General features: G+C 32.8%; 1 protein-coding gene across 2 annotated transcripts; it reads left to right on the top strand.

Annotated features, from left to right (window-relative positions):
* The first annotated feature begins 251 nt into the window (after positions 1 to 251).
* Positions 252 to 15,459, top strand: LOC106714431 (serine/threonine-protein phosphatase 1 regulatory subunit 10). Of its 2 annotated transcripts, none has more exons than XM_014507479.2 (5): positions 252 to 684; positions 4,337 to 4,434; positions 4,815 to 5,089; positions 5,317 to 6,540; positions 13,826 to 15,459. In XM_014507479.2, the coding sequence occupies exons 1-5, from the start codon at positions 682 to 684 to the stop codon at positions 15,298 to 15,300; spliced, it is 3,075 nt and encodes a 1,024-aa protein (XP_014362965.2). In that variant the 5' UTR covers positions 252 to 681; the 3' UTR covers positions 15,301 to 15,459. The 2 variants fall into 2 exon arrangements, with proteins under 2 accessions (XP_014362965.2, XP_014362966.2); XM_014507480.2 differs by having other exon boundaries at positions 5,317 to 6,417; positions 13,826 to 15,458.
* The last annotated feature ends 4,406 nt before the right edge of the window (positions 15,460 to 19,865 follow it).

The raw sequence follows: 19,865 nt of genomic DNA, 5'->3' as shown, positions 1-19,865 counted from the left end.
TATATATTGCATTGACTGACTATGTTAACATTTTCCTATGGTCAATGCTTTTAGGGAATATTATTTTGTCTGTTTACTTTTTAATGTTTTTTTTTATTTACACAAACATAAACCATGTCCGAAATTTTTGTCCTTGTGTTACCAGCTTTATAAAAACACCGTTTGCAATCATTCACCAATCAATGCTCTTTCCTCTGAACTGAAAAAACAGGAAGTAAGTGAACTGAACAATGAACAACATTTTATCTTTTTGAATCACTCAATTTCTAATCTTCTTGCTTGTAGGTTGTGCTAATCGGATCGGCTTGCTACGGACAAACGCCATTTTGTCCTTTGCCTGGATTACAACATTTAATAATTAGTGTATTTTATCAATTTTTAATGATTGAATTAACATGATTTTAAAAGACTGCAACTTGATATAATTAATATATCAAGATAAAATACATTTTTACCAGGACAGTAGTCACTGTAGTGATAAGACAATTTATTATTTGTGAAATATTATGAATCTAATATCTAAGATAGATGTATGTGCTTTCGCAATATGTACTCCACAAGTACAGGATTTCATAATTCTTTAAGTATACGCCGCCATTTTCTATCACAAATGTAAGGCGTGGCGCGTGATTACTACACGTCATCGTTGTCCATGTTGTAAAGAGCAGAAATAAAATAATCATGGTAAGTTTTGTATTTATTGATCACATAATTATTGATGTAACGTTAGTATTTTATGAAATAAAATATTGTCTAATAAAATACCATGTAGCAATGTACCTACGTATAACCTTGAATCCTACAGGATTGCTATTATACTATAGTGAACAATGACTCTTTAAACTTGTCAAAAAATCATACAAAATTGAAAGTAACCAAAGAAAGCGTAGACAAAGTGCGAGTGATTTTCCAAAGGGGATGACGTCATAGTTATATTTGAAATTCATTCCAAAGTACATTATAATAAAATATAACCAAGTGAAGTGAATACTTTACTATTCTATTCCCGGATCTAGTATTAGGATTTTAGATATTTCTTTTACTATCATTGCTAAACCCAAATTAAAAATCAGGCCGCCATCTTTATATCATCGATCCGCCATTTTGTTTCATCTGTGACACTTTCTATTTTTGAACCTTTTATCTAGTAGAACTGAAACAGGTTCGTTTTGAGCATAATAGTATTTTAAAGATTTTGCGACCATATCTTTATTCCTAATTGTTTTGTCATTTATACACTGAAAAAAAGGCAACGTAAATTCCAAAGGTGTTGCCATATTGATGGACTGGTATGAGGCTAAAGTTAAATGATATTAGCTAAAGTGAAATAAGGGTATAAGAGAAAATATGAAACATAGAATCATAACAGAATCATGTTAAATATTGTGTATAAATAGACAATCCTATTCAAAATGAATGTATCACCTAAATTTAATATTCTAGAGAATTTATACATGGCAACCCTACAATAACATAAACCATATTATACATGATTCATGTTTTCATTGGAAATTATGTAATTTAGTCACATTCAAAGTAAAGCTGTATAATATGTAAATGTAATTGAAAACAAATTATGCTTTGGAAATAATTTTGAATTAGACATATAGTGTGAAATGTGCAGACTGTTTATTGATTACTTTGTCAACAAGGACTGGTCAAAATCTTAAAAACAAAAAAAGAAGAAAAATTAACTATTTTTCATATAGTGGCTTATTTATATAGTGTAATTTATTTATGCATGGATAGTCAAGTTATATACCTACCTATGCGCCAAAACCTCTTCTTTGGGATTAGTTGGGTGATAAAGAAATGAGCAGTCACTTGAAGTAATTTAAATAGCATAGTGACTGCTGTCCATATCCATCTGCTATAACAAATGTGTTGCTTCTTAAAAAAAATATAGAACAGGATATAAGAAAATGGATATTTTCTTGTGTACATGAATTTATTAACAATGTAAAAATGATTTACTGATACAACCTGCATATGTACACGAAAAGTATTAAATTAAATTCAAGGCTTATACTTTTTCTTACATAAATATACATTAACATATACAATTTTACCGGTTGCCCATGATTAGTCAGCATAGAAATAAGAAAAAACATCTAGCCCAATGAACTTCGTTATTCAAGGATACATAGTGTAGGGTAATTTATCTCTGTGCTAAATTCTATAAATTTACCCATTTTGGGTTAATTAGTAACAATCATCTATATCCATATAAACTACAAATCATACTATTTTACTTTAAGAAAACGGTTTTATAAGTAAATATTTTAGAATTCTTTGCAAATACTCCGGCGGCCCAAGATGATCGATTCACTGTGCATTGTCCTCCCCTACATCCCTCATCACTTAGTAGTGTTTTGGTTCTGTTTCTTTATTTTTGTTTTATGTAATCTATAGAATAACTAGTTGTCACCAGTGACTGTTCGGAAGAATTAAAAGAAAATAATTAGTAACCTTTGTGTTCTCCCAGACTGCTATATCTATGCAAAATTTCAGTGAGATTCATCCATCCAAACATTTTCGTTTATAATAGTAGTAAAATTGTAGTAATAGACTAAAACACTACACACCACACTCAGTGTAGACATTAAAGTATCTCTGTGTAGACATTGAAGTGTCCATTCGTACCAATACTATCATTTTACAATTATTTTAAAACATAAACATTTCAAATTTTTATATAAAGGTTTTCCTTACCTATATCATTTTAACCATCTTCAGCGGATAGCACTCAGCCTATATGAAGAAATATGTTAGTTATAAATTTAAATATACATAATGTGTGTGGATGGCTGTTCGCCTATTTTTGTTTACCATTTGTGTCAGTGTTTGGCATAATTAGAATGTTAGAAAAACATATTTGCAGTGTATCCAGACCCTTGCGGGGTATCAATTGTGGGTGGTAGCTTTCCGGATACGGAAGTGCGAACACTTCTGATGTTTATAAATGTTTATAACTTTATTTTTATTTTCGTTAATTATAACATTTGTAAATACATTTAAAAGAATAGCTGTTCATAAAATAATTATCATTAAATTCAAAGTTATGTGGCAGTGTTTTATACATAACTTCGATTTTGAGCGTGAAATTAAAAAAAATAGCAAATAGCCTATCTTACGACTGCATACATATGTTACCTTCAAGTACAAGTTCTATCAAAATCAGTTCATTTCAGAACAAATAAAAAAATTTCGTTATAAGTCACTCAAATACATCATGAGTACGAAATAATTTGCCTTTTTATATTACATACAGACATTCCAATTTTGTTAACTAGGTTGCGATATTTTAATTATCCACAATCTATATATGCACAACTTTTACAATTTTAGTCACAACATTTAAGCTTCTATCATTGAATTTTAGTCAATAAAAGCCATTTTACTGTAAATCTGTAATTTGAGATCCTGAATGTTCATTTTTGAAACTGCACATTTACCTATCATACTACGTTATTAGGGTGCGATCAATGTTATAGAATATATAAAAAGAAAACAACTATCTATTATCTACCCTAAAAGCCCGACTGCAGTACAGTGTGGAATTCCCTATTGTTACAATATTTTCTGATCTTTATCTTTTCAAAGCGTACAAGACAAATAAACGATTCAAGTGGTGAGAACAGAAACCACCATTGATTTCCACCGTGCATAGTAGTATTATTATTGTCATATGTTGCGACTTCCAAGGTAAAGTCTAACGAATCGAATGATTGAGTAATGTTGACGATAATATGTTTATGTAGATCAAGGTAAAATACCAGTTGTGCGGTTTTATTGTTCCTTCCTAGACTTTGAAGTATTTTTTAACTTCGCTGTTCATAAAGTACTTAAACAAATAGTACAATGAGATATGTAAGCGGATTGGAAATGAACCTGATCTCGCTCCGCAATCACATAGTGGGGTTGTGTTTAAATCGCCCCCTTATTTTTAATTAATAAACTTAGAAGAAATTCAAAGACATGTGTAAAGCCAACCAATCTGTATTAGGCCAACAATTATTAGCCTTCTTTAACCTAAAGATTGTATCGGCTGTTTGAATGTAGGATTAGTAACGAACTTCTTAAAAAAAATGAAAAGGTACTTTTTCGGGAGGCAATAATGGAATCGAGATTTAACTACAGCTGATGATAAATCAAGAACTATTTTATGTAGCAAGTTTGAGAACTTTTAACCCTTGGTCATAAACAAAGAAACTCGCCAGATTAAAAAATGTAATGCGTACATTAAAATACTAATCGTCTGTTACTTGGTTGGATTATTTTTGTTTCTAAAATTTATTAATTCATATGCTTTAATTTTATATTTCTTTTGTTGCAGCCGCGGATCTGTCCAATGCAATTGTTAAACTGTCTCAGCGTTCTCCTTTCACCAAAAGGCGGTATTAAAAGCAGAGACGAAGTGCAAAGGCTTGCAAGGTAAGTTATTGTCTTTGAATAAAGCACACCCATAATATAGATTGAACTTCACTTTGTATCCCTTTTTATTTGTGTTTAATATTGTTTAGACATATTGAGGTTGACGATTTTAAATGTTAGGAAACAAACAAACATATTGTCTACAAATTTCATGTTCTGTTGATACAATGCAAGCATGAATGTTGACCGCTTACCCCATTCAAGGATACATAAAATTTCTCGAACGGCCTCATGCGTAAGATTATCACGTTATTTCAGGATAATAAAAAAAATAATTCACTCACCCTCTGAAGCCACTATACCAATCATTGTATTACATTATTTCCTTCACATTGTCGTACTAATTGATGTGTGGATACATTTTATTTATTTCTTTGCAGTTTAATGACCAAATTTTCAAAGAAACTAGTGTCCAAATGTATATACATACAAATTTTAAAGTGTACAGAAACTGAACTACTGGGGCTATTTATGGGTTCTGGTGGTTGGCGATTGGTACACATGTGGCTGACCGAAAGCATCGTAGCCAAAAATTGGCCTCTTGTCAGAGAACTTTTGGAGCTTTTGCTGCTTTGTCCTGTTGACATTGAAAGACTGAAAACAAATAATTGCCCTAAGCTTGTGAAGGAATTATCCAAGGATGGGAATCACTATGGTGAGTTAAATTAATATCCTATAATTCAGTTAGTACAGTTACGGTCGTGTTAAAATGAAAGCATGATCTGATTTTCGATCATTTTTTAATGACTGATCAAACATGCAAAAAAAAACATTAGTTTTTTATTTTAACTTAATATCGAGAATAACTATAAAATGATCATCACTTAATTACATTCTTGTTTTGCCTTATCTATTTCATTCTAATTATTAATTTTATTTTAGCTATCAGAGCATTGGCTTCGAAATTGGTAGAACAGTGGTTGAAAACTGTTAAAGGTGAACATGTCATCCCTATTTTACTATCTGATATAACACACATCATATCAGATGCACGAACAGAAAATGCACCTGAAGAAAAAAATGCAATTTTAACGGAAACGGAACAAATTGAATGTGAAATTAACGGCGATAATGCATTTAAAACCGAGGGTTCCTCGCCCGAGTTATCAAGTCAAGAGGATAAAGACATATCAAGAGTTGTTGACGTGTCCAAGGACACTGAAAAAGAATCTGAAACACTTCCTGTTTTAAAAATAACCTTAAAAAATGGAAAACAAATAATTTCTCAAGTAGATGAAGATAGTGTTGCATCGGACGAGGTGTCTGACAAAGACAAAATAAGAGAAAAACATAGAAGTAAAAGTAAAGAAAAGTCTAGTGATAGAAGTAGTAGTAGTTCTAGATCTTCTAAACACCCAAGTAAATCGTCAAGTGATAAATATAAAAGTAGCCATAAAAGTAGTTCTAGTAAACATAGCAGTAAGGAAAGATTAAAAGATAAAGAAAAGCATTCATCACACGGTTCAAAATCGAAACACAACTCAAGTAGCGGAAGCAGTAGCAGCAGTAGAAAGACCAGTTCCTCTAGTAAGTCTAAAGATGATAAAACAAAACATAGTTCAGAAAAGGAAAAGTCCAAGGAAAAAGACGATAAAGGTAAAGAGTCGCCTAATGCATCCACAGAAAAATCTGACGATAAACCATCTATACATAAATTAGGAAAAATACCCAAATTAAGTGACGTGAAAAGAGAGAAACCATCTATTTCGATTGAAGTGCGAAAACCTGATGAGCCCAAACCCAAAACTGTCAAAACTTTCAATTCAAAGTTTAGAAAACACGGGCTGGAGGAAGAAATAAAGCCTCCGCCTTCGCGCGCAGCACTGCTTAATAAGAAACCCCCTCCGGCATTACCCTCTACAATACCAATACCCAAGAGGCCTTCGCCAGTTCACAATGAGACTCCACCTGAAAAGAAGATTAAAACCATTGACATTGTTGAGAAACCGGGGGCTATAAAATTAATTCCACCCAAACCAAAGCGTGAGTATATTTTAATTTATTTAATTTCTAACATTTTAGTAACATGTTCTATTTTTACAGGAAAGGAAGGTCCGCATTGGCCGATGTCTTCAAGAAAATTCGTATATTTAGGTTGTAACAGTGGTAAGTCCAAAATGTATAAATTCACGGGTTTCATAGTGTTTCTGTATTCTGTAAAGTATTTATTGCAAATAAATGCTGTATTTGATGAAATTTTTTCGTTGAATATGACCTGAATCTGTTCAAAGACTTTGGAAGCACGATGAGGTGAAAACATCGGCGCAATGCACTGCATCTCCCGAAGAATGCGGCTGAACATTTCGAACACCGTGTACTACAGACCAGTCGTCGACTACCCTCCGTCCGACAGGGGAACAGAGTAAAACGGTCCAACAGAAAAACTGTAATTGAACAAAATAGATAATTACACGAAATAAGTGCATCAATAATATGTCAGGATAATTAGACCCTAACTTTTTTTTATTCTATTCTGCAACTAATTGTACCACACGAATTCATCGTTCACAATCTTAACAACAAATTCTAAAGAATTTTGAATGCGAGATGTTTGAATGGGGTTTTACCATTTCTTCTTAACTATTTTTATACTTATTTGACAAACTGGATGCAATCTTTAACAAATACGACGAGTATAACGTTTCTGAATAAATAAGTAGATTAAAATAATAAACTGGGGAATGTGTACCCAAAAGAAGTTTTTATTTATTATATTGACTGCTGCCTCAAACTGGCGGGTTCATTAGGCAGACACGCTCGGATGAATAAAATTTGTGAGACTACATTTTGTTAGTACATAGCAAGTACACAAGAAACTTAAGTTCCATGTATGGCCAATCTATAGAAAAGAAAAATACACTAAAATATAGACAATGTTATGCGTTTACATATTATATATCGATATTCTAGTGTTCAATCAAATTTAACCATCTTTTTGAATAAACATTTATTATATCTATAGACGATAATTTTAATCATCGAAAATCTAAAAAAAAACTAATTGCTTAAGGTAACTGATTCAGACCAAATATCTTATTTTGGAGGAGTATTGCAATAACTTACCAAGATACGGATATTAGAATAAATAGTTTGCCTTTTGCTATTACTTGTTTTGGCATTCCCATATTTATAAAGAAAAACTGTGGATACGATTATTTAATGAAATATTATCCCGAGTAAACAGACATTTACAACATTGAAAAGAAAAAGTTTAAAATTATATAAGTTAAAAACTTAAGGGACAATTTATGAAAGAAATAGATTTACGATTTAACAACATATTTGCAGTTGCCATATTAATACTAAAACTATTCATACAATACCAACGAATACGAGAGAGATTTCGGCAAACAACATCGTATGCATGTCACAACCAAATACGTACTATCCCGTTTTTAATTTGCCTAAGTAAATCTTAGACTGCATATTTCATATAGAATCAATCTATTCACAAAGTTACCCTTTCTTGCAGAAATTTGTAATTATGCCATTGTCTTTGGTAGTTACACCGTCGTCAGTGCCCATCTATCCATGATTTTTATTGTCTGCAAATCTTGCAATATTCAATTTGCGGAGTAGTGATATTTCTAGGCAAACTATAAATAGGCGGAATACCCGATTTAGCGGTGGCATAAAAGAGAAAGTTGACAGTCCGATAACGATTTGTTCCTATATCAATGTAATAAATGTGGATGTATGGATGTTTGTCGAAGGTATCTAGAATGGCTGCATGATTCTCGCTGAAATTTGGTATAGATGAAGAAATCGGGCTACTAGTTTTGTTAATTGCGCGCGGACGGAGTTGCGGGTGACAGCTAGCGTAATATGATTTCTAATTATTTACACTTATACAACTGTTGACTTAGTACCAGTTTCTAATTGATAATTCGACAACAAATAAAAAATAAGCTAGCAGCTATGTTTTCTTCAATTTTGCAATTTCGATAAACAAATCGAGATTATGCTGAGTAAGTAAACGATGCGTTGCTGTATTGCTAAGCCTGTTTCGAAAATTGCGCATATAACTATTTTACTACAAAAACGAGAGAAAATGCTAATAATTATAATGTATTACGGTAAGCTCATTAGGCTATTTTCCCGTATAAAGAGAATAGATATTTATTTATAGAATGATAGGTATTTATCATTGAAGTTGTCTGCTAGAAAAATGGCTAATCAAAGACGATTGCGTAATGTCCCAAATATAAAGACAAAAATAAAACTCCTAGTACGACAGAAACGATGTTCAAAATTGCACCAGTTTGTCTACGTTTTTGGAAATGTATAAAATTGATGTGGAAACTTAGCCATCTGCATCCTGTTTAGTTGAAAATAATTTAAGTATCTAAGTATATTTTCACCAAAATATCGGATAGCTTGTGTTCGTTACTACACATCCCTTGTTCTAAATGTGGACACCACACATTTGTTAAAACTCGTAACAAAATATTTCGGACGAACACTTCTAACATTTTAGATAATTTGACATCACTGTGCGTTTCCGCCACCGAAACACACGTAGCAAAACATATTGTCGTCCCTCTCATTATGTTTGAAAAATTTTAGATAACAATATGTTTTCATACAGGTGTTACGGTAGTGGAAAGTCGATATATCACCATTACCCAAATAAATATGAAAGTGGTCTCCGTGTGTAAAACTTCACAATTTACAAGAATAAGGCGTACATTTGAAATAGAATATTTTAAATAAATAATTGAATGGTGTGAATAAATGAAAGTTGATTACATACTTATCGTATATCGTGCTTATTATATTATCGTGCTATAATAGCACAGTAAAAACTATTGGAAGCGCACCTTACTCCTTATTTTAAATCTAAGATTCAAATCAAACAGTCTGTCTATGAAGTAATTTGTAGGAAAAGGCTCCAGTAGTGTGCTTTAGGTACCTTTTTACATCAAAAATACAATTGAAAATCATAACGATGCAGGTGGGTAACGAGAAAGAGAGCGAGAGGATACAGATTTTAAACAAAATGCCGCTATTATAATTGCAATTACGGCTAAATCCTATAAAATTTATAAAGGTTTTAGAAACTACAATGAAGTAATACACTCGAAAAGGTGTTTGCTAAAGCATTAAAGAAATACGTTAAGATTTTTTATGTGCGTATTTATAGTTTTTATTTCATTGTAAATGTCGCAAAAGTAGTTTTTTAATCCTGAAAAATGGCAGTTATATATGCTATGAACTAATTGTTGACCGTGAAAATTAATAAGTACTACTTTAACGCTTATCTTATTAGACCCATTTTGCCATCGTGATTGATGACTCGCCTTGACTTTTAATGATTATACGTAAACAATATAATTCTAATTAAAAAAATACAGTCGAATTGATAACCTTCTTATTGAAGTCGGCTAAATATAGATTTCAACAGTTTGTCGATTTCAGGTTTGATTGCAGACTTTTTTTGAAACGGGAAGATTTACTTCGGTTTATTGCCCAATTACAAATGAAATCAAATATAACTTCATTTGAAATATACTACTAGATTATTGATAACTAGCTTTTACCCGCGACTCCGTCCGCGCGGAATAAAAAATAGGATCCTATGTCCTTTTCCTGGTTCTAAGCTACCTGCTCACCAATTTTCAGTTATATCAGTTCGACCGATCTTGAGTTATAAATAGTGTAACTAACACGACTTTCTTTTATATATATAGATAGATTTAAAAAGTACTCAAGTGCTATTTTGTTTATTTCCACTTGGCGATTTCTCTTATGTATTCTCTCGATACTCCTTCTGCGCAGCATAAAAAACTCAGGATCCTATGTATTGTTCCAGTTCTCTGTCCCTGTTCAAAATTTCAATCAGACGGTCTTAAGTTACGTGATAAACATCCATCCAAACTTTCGCATTTATAACAGATGCAAAAGATAACGCGGTAGCTTAGTGGCAGCGCTTGAGACTAATCAACTCAATATTTGGTGTTCGATGCCGCAATAACATGACGTTATACTATTCTCCCTCTCTCTCTCGTCGTAAAACAGTCATCGATGCTCTATCATATCAATAAAAACAATTCGTACCATTTTTTGGCAGACAAAAAGGCTCCATTTGGACCCTCTCATTTATGCTGACCTACCATGGCAATATTTCCTTAGGGTCCATGGTGGCTGACCAATCGCAGCCACTCAGGTGCCAAAACGTTAAAAGAAAATTTGATCGAAGGGAAGCTAAATGATACCCACAGCTAAAGAATAAAATACGCCCGTGACCTAGTGTGGTAGGCAGATCTTGACAATGTTATTATGCGGTGATATATTTCTGTCATTCAAATTTACTCGTGTGCTATTCCATTGCATGCACCTTCTATTGTAAATCCTACAACAGTTATATCCTACTAAAATTTAGAGAGCTACTATGTTTTTCTCTTATTTTTATTTATGTTTGCAAAGTAGGTTTAAAAAATTGCGCAAGTACTATTTTAGCTGGTCATGACGATATGTAAAACTTTATCGTTTCTCTTATTTTCATACAATTATACTTTTTTTAAGAAGTTCGCAGGCTCATTCTTTGTACAATTTGGAAAGCTTAGTTTGTTTTTTGAGTTTTAGAATGTTGTCCATGTTTATAAAGATTACATACATAAATACTATATTTTAGTGAAGTTTTAGCTGTGAAATGAGAAAAGCATACATTCCTACTAAGTTATTTTTGAAACATTGAACGAAGTGGCTGAATTTCGCTTATAGCCACAGTAACGACAGTCTTACCCTTTTCGCTTTAATAAAATAGGCCAATATGTAATCGAAGTTTATAATTATCACGCTGTACAGGTCACGGGTTACTATTTCATTGAATAAATGGAGTATCGAAAACCGTGCTTTCAGTTCTATCCATTGCAAAACTAATGATTTGTGGTGGGGGTGATATTTATTAACCACGTATGTACCACGGGAGTTATGCTAATAGTATAGATATTAGTCAGGGTTAAGTGTTGCAGATATTGAATACTAACTGATTTACTTTTATGTACAACTAAACTCAACTTATCAAAATAATCTATTCTCGTAAAAACTCGTTTGGCTAGCGATTGCGCGGAATAATTAATTCAGTTAATCATTATCGAATTACACTTCTTTTTTCGGTACAATTATGTAACTAAATTAAGATCGTACAACCGAACGATAGTAACGTGCTATGCGATTTTTTTTCAGATATTTTTTTATTTGAACAAATACATATGCCATGAAAAATGTCGCCACTGCACAGCAGATCGTTGCGACACACTCATTAATTGTTTACATCTACTATGAATGCTAGGAATTTGCTTTGCTTGTTTGAGCAATTTATCATTAAACAATAAAGATACGTGTCTAAAAACAATTTAGAACCATGATTATTCTTTGTTAAAGGATTTATTTGATCATATACTAATCCATTAATAAGGATTATTACATTGACTAATTTTCATAAAAATAATTGATCATTGTTAGCAAAAGATTAAAGGGCGTGTCCGGTCAATAAACGTTCTTCTCCATCCTTGACCTGATCATTGGCCATCTTATAGGTGTACCTACACTATAACGATCGCTCTAGCTAGCCGCCAATGGACTTTTGTGCCGTAAAGGTCGTCAACCTTCCGAGTAATGTGTCTGGCTGAATTCAAAAAAGTTCGCAATTCTTCGTGCAATGTCGATAAATTTGGTTCTATTGCAGTTCACATTTCCGATGTGATCCGCAGTAAAATGTTTTGCATTGCAGGCTCTCTCGCCCTTTGCACGACTACGAGGCGTCTGATGGTCACATTGGGACTAACAAATATTTGCGTAGAATCATTCATACTATCTATTCATATTTCGTTTGTTTACCCGTTTGGCAGTATTTTACTGTGTGGAATGCTTGTTAAAATCTACTTAATCATTTTATAACACGTTTATGTAGTCGGTATACTTTTATTCCTTGACTAACTGTCGCTCCAAATTCCGTTAATAAAATCCGCGCGTTATTAAAAAAACTTAATTAGGTACTTATTGTATGTGTGTTCTTCCAGACTATGTTCTCCATCTGTGCTAAATTTCATCAAGGTCCTGAGTTGTTACGGAGATACCTTCAAACAAATATCCATTCATCCATCCAATCATTCGCATCTATCTTATATATATAAATGAAAGTCGTGTTAGTTACACTATTTATAACTCAAGAACGGCTGAATCGATTTGACTGAAAATTGGTGGGCAGGTAGCTTAGAACCAGGAAACGGACATAGGATAATTTTCACCCCGTTCTTTTATTTTTTATTCCGCGCGGACGGAGTCGCGGGTCAAAGCTAGTTTATAATATTAGGAAGTTAGTAAGATTGTTCGTAACGTTCAAGTGTACATATTGTAATGGACAATGTCAATAACATTTATATTGGTAATCTTAGACTCTAATAACATTGTAGTCAGCTGCTTGGTTTTTAATTAAGCCTGGTATTCGAGTCAATTCACCCTGTCAAATATATTAAAGCATATTTATGTTTAATAATTCGGAATGTAACAATTCTAACTTGATATAGAAGAAGTATAACTTATTTTTATAATAAAATCCGCATAATTACTTTATATATTTTTATTTTTTATGAAATTGTGAACAGCTTTTTGATGACAACAGTAATGGAAATTTAATTAAAGCACATCAATCCGATCGATATTAGCCCACATAAGAGTGTTTACCACTATCTTTTTACCGTTAAAAGTTCTTAGCTCCGGAAACTTGATACGATACGAAACTGAATATTTAATACGTCGTTCGTATTTAAAAAAAAAAACATTCTCAAACAATGCTAAAATATGTTAGTCTCTAGCGGCTAATGTTATGTGATTCACATAGTTAGGTTTTCAAATTACAATTCTTACTACCGTTAACCGAGAGTCGAACCTCAATCTATAGATCTTAAATCAAAAGACACTGCTCTGTGTCATTGTTAACGACAAATTTTACTGTTTAGTTAACTAATAAAACATAAAAAGTTTTTTAGTTTAGAGCAATTGCTTTAGTCCTTGTAAAATTATGGAGAGTGAAAGATGAATGTACTGGGTGTTGGTTTTGAGGAAACTGGTTAATCTTGGGTAACATAAAGATTACCATTAACATTACTTCGGTGTTAGTTCTAATTATTTTTGAACACTTAGTACTCTTCTATTCTGTAGATTATTAGGCGATTTATTGACGTCTGAGGGGAAATAATACTAGAACCATATTATTTAGAAAGCAGAAGTAGAAAACACTGTTACACATTTGTTGGTTTTAAAAATATAATAAATAATATTTTGGAAACCCGTGATGGCTATACATTTTGACTTAAAACTGTTGTACTAGTTTTAAGTATTTATCTTTGTTATTTTGCTTTAATAAATAATTTTTCTTTTGTTACAGCTATGATGTTGCTCGAGAGTGATATGTTCATGGATGCACTTAATGCCTCAGCAACAAACAAAAAAGAGCCCAAGAAAAGAAAACGGCGTACCAGCGGATCCAAAGATGGTAACGTGCCAAATGATTCATCGCCACCTCATACTCCGACGACTGTTGCAAGTCCTAATAGTGAAAGCAAATCAGTACCCCCGAGATTTTATCAAGATACTCTAGACACTGAAGAAAGTAGTAAAGCATCACCAGAGAAAAATGGCGATAATAATGAGGATCCGAATCTCGATCAAGAATTCGAACACAACAAAGAGGAAAAAATGGATGTTTCGGAACCCCATACGCTCACAGTCAATGGATTGAAAGGTGTCCTTTGTTACCATAAAAGAAAAGGTCCAAAGAAAAGCATAAAATGGAGACCGGATTCAGAATTAGAGGAAATACAGTATTTTGAACTAGATGAAACAGAACGTGTAAATGTTACGAAAACATTTACAGACATGAAACATTTAGAAAGAATTCACGAACGAGAAGCTTTTCAAAAAGGTCGCAATCTCAGTAATGACGATGTAATGGAAGAAAGAACAAGTTGGAAACCATTAATTCCCATTGACTTAGATGGTCAAATACAAGTTGAATATGGTAAAAATAGCAAAGAGAAAGATATCCAAGCTATTCGGCAGAAAGGTACATTGCAGCCTCTGTACTTCCACAAGTCAATGATTCCCGACTCACCGCATGAACCAGATGTAGAAACTCACACTTATTCAGAACCAGCAGTTATACCATTAGAGGATGTTACTGGTAATCAAGACAACATAAGTGATTTTCGCAATATGCCATGGCCCGAACCGAAAGGAAATGCTCCGCCTTCATCAAACACGAACATAAATGTACCTGCAATGTTTCCACCAAGTATGCCGCAATTTCCTTCAAATTTCCCTGGCACACAGTTCCCAGGCGTACCACCAGGGTTTCAAGCTCCTATGGTTCCTACCGATTGGCAAAATGGAGTACCACCAAATATGATGCCAAATGGAATTCCCGGACCGATGACGCCTGCCGGTCTTCCCCCAGGCCCTATACCCCCAGGCAATATCCCTCCTGGGATGATGATGCCCCCAGAAAACATGATGATGGGTCCGGAAATGTTTGGTGCGCCTAATCCCCTTTTCCCAGTGCCACCTGAAGGATTCAATATGCAGCAAAATATGTTTCCCATGGACTTTAATATGGCAGGACCACAGGCAGCTCCGGGACCAGATGGTTTTAACGGCCCTGGTAATTTCCGCGGCGCTATGCGAGGTCGTGGCGGTGGATGGAGGGGTAAAGGTGGAGGAAATTGGGAAGGACCTCAGAGAGGTCGTGGTGGACATGCGCGTGGTAATAGAAAAGTTGTGTGTATGTATTTCCAGAGAAAGGGTTCGTGTAGGCAAGGCGACAACTGTACTTTCCTCCATCCTGGTGTTAATTGTCCTTTTTAATTTCTAGAGCTTATTTAAACATGCAATAACCATGTGTACAAAATTGTAGGTAGATTATTTTAATAAGATTTATTTTAAAGACCAGGCCGGTCGAAAAAAGACTGCTAATGTATATTTGTAAATAATTAATGTAAAAATGTAAATATTAACTTTTTACGAACTTGGTGCAAGTAATAAAAATATATACTGTTACTGCTAACATTTATTGGTTTCCTATCCTTTAATCTTAATATTAGAATATAGTCTGGAAGAAAATATAGGCTATATATAAAGTTTTCTTAATGCCGCGCAGACGGAGTCGTGGGAGACAGTGCATTATAAAACTTCTTATTTGTCAAAGGAGGTGAAGGGTCCAATATAAAGTGGTTGTAGTCCAAAAAGAATCTTATGACAATTTTTTTTAGTTCTCGTAGTAGGGGTCTTTTCTATTTAAATTCGATACTTCTAAACAAATTTAAATAGAATGGAACTAAGGTTACTTTAAGGTTTGTAAAACCTTGTGCCCCGAACAGAAAAGGCCAGGGAGATAAAAATTGATAATGACATCTAAACAAATAAATATCGAAATTATGACAATGGTCACATAAACTGAGTAGCTGCCTCTCCATCATTGGTCAAAATATGACGCTGTCTAGAGTTAAAGAAAAAGATCTTATAGCAGTTGGAAAATATGCAATATGAACTGTAGACCGACAAAGTTATCTTACCCGGTGGGCGTAAAATTAATTTATGATAGCTCACTAGCGCCACTCTGTGCGCTGTGGCTGTGCCCCGTGTTACAGAGCCTTTTTGTACACTGTAGCTGTAGCTTAGTATTGTAGTTGTATCATGTCAGATTTCAGATAACCGCGACAGCAACCTCCGTGAAGTTGGCCCCCTCACTTTAATTTTTTTAACTTTTTTTTACGCAAATCGTTTGAGAATCGTTTGAGAGGATTTGAGAGAAAAGAAATATCGTTTGAGAGTTCCTACTTTCTCCGTAAAAACAATTTCAAATTCTAGTGTGAAGTTGGCAGGGGGCCACTTTACTTTTTTTTATTTTTTTCAATGCGAATCGTTAGAGAGTCGTTTGAGAGACATTAAGAGAAAAGAAATATCGTTTGAGAGTTTTTACTTTTTCTGTGATAAATATTTTAATTCTGGGCATCGAAAGTTACAAATCGATTTTCCTTTTTTTCCGAATTAAATATGGCAATCATGCACTTGGACGTTTCAAATTTATTGTGTAGGTAGAGAATGGCAAGAGAGTGATTGAGAGAAAAGAGAAATCGTTTGAGAGTTAATACTTTTTCTGAAATATATATTTCAATGTCGGAATCGAAAGTAACAAATCGATTTTCCTTTTTTCCGAATTAAATATAGCAATCATGCACTTAGACGATTCAAATTTATGGTGTAAGTAGGGAATGGTAATAGAGTGATCGAGAGAAAAGAGAAATCGTTTGAGAGTTAATACTTTTTCTGAAATATATATTTCAATGTCGGAATCGAAAGTTACAAATCGATTTATTTTTATTTCGAATTAAATATGGCAATTATGCACTAAGACGTTTCAAATTTATTGTGTAGGTAGAGAATGCTTAGAGAGTGATTGAGAGAAAAGAGAAATAGTTTGAGAGTTAATACTTTTTCTGAAATATATATTTCAATGTCGGAATCGAAAGTTACCAATCGATTTTCCTTTTTTTCCGAAATAATTATGGCAATCATGCACTTAGACGTTTCAAATTTATGGTGTAGGTAGAGAATGATTAGAAAGTGATTGAGAGAAAAGAGAAATCGTTTGAGAGTTAATACTTTTCCTGAAATAAATATTTCAATTTCTGAATCGAAAGTTACAAATCGATTTATTTTTATTTCGAATTAAATATGGCAATCATGCACTTAGACGATTCAAATTTATGGTGTAGGTAGAGAATGGTAATAGAGTGATTGAGAGAAAACAGAAATCGTTTGAGAGTTAATACTTTTTTTGAAATAAATATTTAAATTTTTGAGATTTGTAAGTTTTTGAAAATCGATTTGTTACTTACGATTCCGAAATTGAAATATTTATTTCAGGAAAAGTATCTACTCTCAAACGATTTCTCTTTTCTCTCAATCACTGCCTAATCATTCTCTACCTATACAAAAAATTTGAAACGTCTAAGTGCATGATTGCCACATTTAATTCGTAATAAAAGGAAAATCGATTTGTAACTTTCGATTCCGACATTGAAATATATATTTCAGAAAAAGTATTAACTCTCAAACGATTTATCTTTTCTCTCAATCACTCTCTAAGCATTCTCTACCTACACAATAAATTTGAAACGTCTTAGTGCATGATTGCCATATTTAATTCGTAATAAAAGGAAAATCGATTTGTAACTTTTGATTCTGACATTGAAATATTTATTTCAAAAATAGTATTAACTCTCAAACGATTTCTCTTTTCTCTCAATCACTCTCTAAGCATTCTCTACCTACACAATAAATTTGAAACGTCTTAGTGCATGATTGCCATATTTAATTCGTAATAAAAGGAAAATCGATTTGTAACTTTTGATTCCGACATTGAAATATTTATTTCAAAAATAGTATTAACTCTCAAACGATTTCTCTTTTCTCTCAATCACTCTCTAAGCATTCTCTACCTACACAATAAATTTGAAACCTCTTAGTGCAGGATTGCCATATTTAATTCGAAATAAAAGGAAAATCGATTTGCAACTTTCGATTCAGAAATTGAAATATTTATTTCAGGAAAAGTATTAACTCTCAAACGATTTCTCTTTTCTCTCAATCACTCTCTAAGCATTCTCCACCTACACAATAAATTTGAAACGTCTTAGTGCATGATTGCCATATTTAATTCGTAATAAAAGAAAAATCTATTTGTAACTTTCGATTCCGACATTGAAGTATTTATTTCAAAAAAAGTATTAACTCTCAAACGATTTCTGTTTTCTCTCAATCACTCTATTACCATTCTCTACCTACACCATAAATTTGAATCGTCTAAGTGCATGATTGCCATATTTAATTCGGAAAAAAGGAAAATCGATTTGTTACTTTCGATTCAGAAATTGAAATATTTATTTCAGGAAAAGTATTAACTCTCAAACGATTTCTCTTTTCTCTCAATCACTCTATTACCATTCCCTACCTACACCATAAATTTGAATCGTCTAAGTGCATGATTGCCATATTTAATTCGAAAAAAAGGAAAATCGATTTGTTACTTTCGATTCAGAAATTGAAATATTTATTTCAGGAAAAGTATTAACTCTCAAACGATTTCTCTTTTCTCTCAATCACTCTATTACCATTCCCTACCTACACCATAAATTTGAATCGTCTAAGTGCATGATTGCCATATTTAATTCGGAAAAAAGGAAAATCGATTTGTTACTTTCGATTCAGAAATTGAAATATTTATTTCAGGAAAAGTATTAACTCTCAAACGATTTCTCTTTTCTCTCAATCACTCTATTACCATTCCCTACCTACACAATAAATTTGAAACGTCTTAGTGCATAATTGCCATATTTAATTCGAAATAAAAATAAATCGATTTGTAACTTTCGATTCCGACATTGAAATATATATTTCAGAAAAAGTATTAACTCTCAAACGATTTCTCTTTTCTCTCAATCACTCTATTACCATTCCCTACTTACACCATAAATTTGAATCGTCTAAGTGCATGATTGCTATATTTAATTCGGAAAAAAGGAAAATCGATTTGTTACTTTCGATTCCGACATTGAAATATATATTTCAGAAAAAGTAATAACTCTCAAACGATTTCTCTTTTCTCTCAATCACTCTCTTACCATTCTCTACCTACACAATAAATTTGAAACGTCTTAGTGCATAATTGCCATATTTAATTCGAAAAAAAAGGAAAATCGATTTGTAACTTTCGATGCCCAGAATTAAAATATTTATTACAGAAAAAGTAAAAACTCTCAAACGATATTTCTTTTCTCTTAATGTCTCTCAAACGACTCTCTAACGATTCGCAGTGAAAAAAATAAAAAAAAGTAAAGTGAGGGGGCCAACTTCACACTAGAATTTGAAATTGTTTTTACGGAGAAAGTAGGAACTCTCAAACGATATTTCTTTTCTCTCAAACCCTCTCAAACGATTCTCAAACGATTTGCGTAAAAAAAAGTTAAAAAAATTAAAGTGAGGGGGCCAACTTCACGGAGGTGCGACAGCAGCGCTTCTCTCATCGGGTCTATACATAGACCTTTTAAATAGGGACGCGACATATTGTTCTATACGTACAATTACTTATATAAATAGTATCCATTTTGAAGGCACACACATAAACATATATCTTATCTCTACTCGTTCTTATTTAGCTCTGAAACTCGCAGGAAATCAACATAACAGTATTTCAGTGTGTACATAAGTGAAACATGAATATACGTAAATACCTAATGAGGCCGAAAATCCGCCACATTTAGCGCACCAAACGTCATTGTCAGTCAGTTCAGTCGGTACTTGTCTTGTCAAAAAGTGATGGTATTAATCAAAATAAATAATTTTCTTTCGATGTTTTGCTTGTGATTTAA

Source organism: Papilio machaon, chromosome 1 (genome assembly GCF_912999745.1).
Source record: "Papilio machaon chromosome 1, ilPapMach1.1, whole genome shotgun sequence".
Taxonomy (NCBI): Eukaryota; Metazoa; Arthropoda; class Insecta; order Lepidoptera; family Papilionidae; genus Papilio; species Papilio machaon.
Note: the sequence above shows the minus strand (reverse complement) of the source record. Positions and strands in the feature narration are given on the sequence as shown.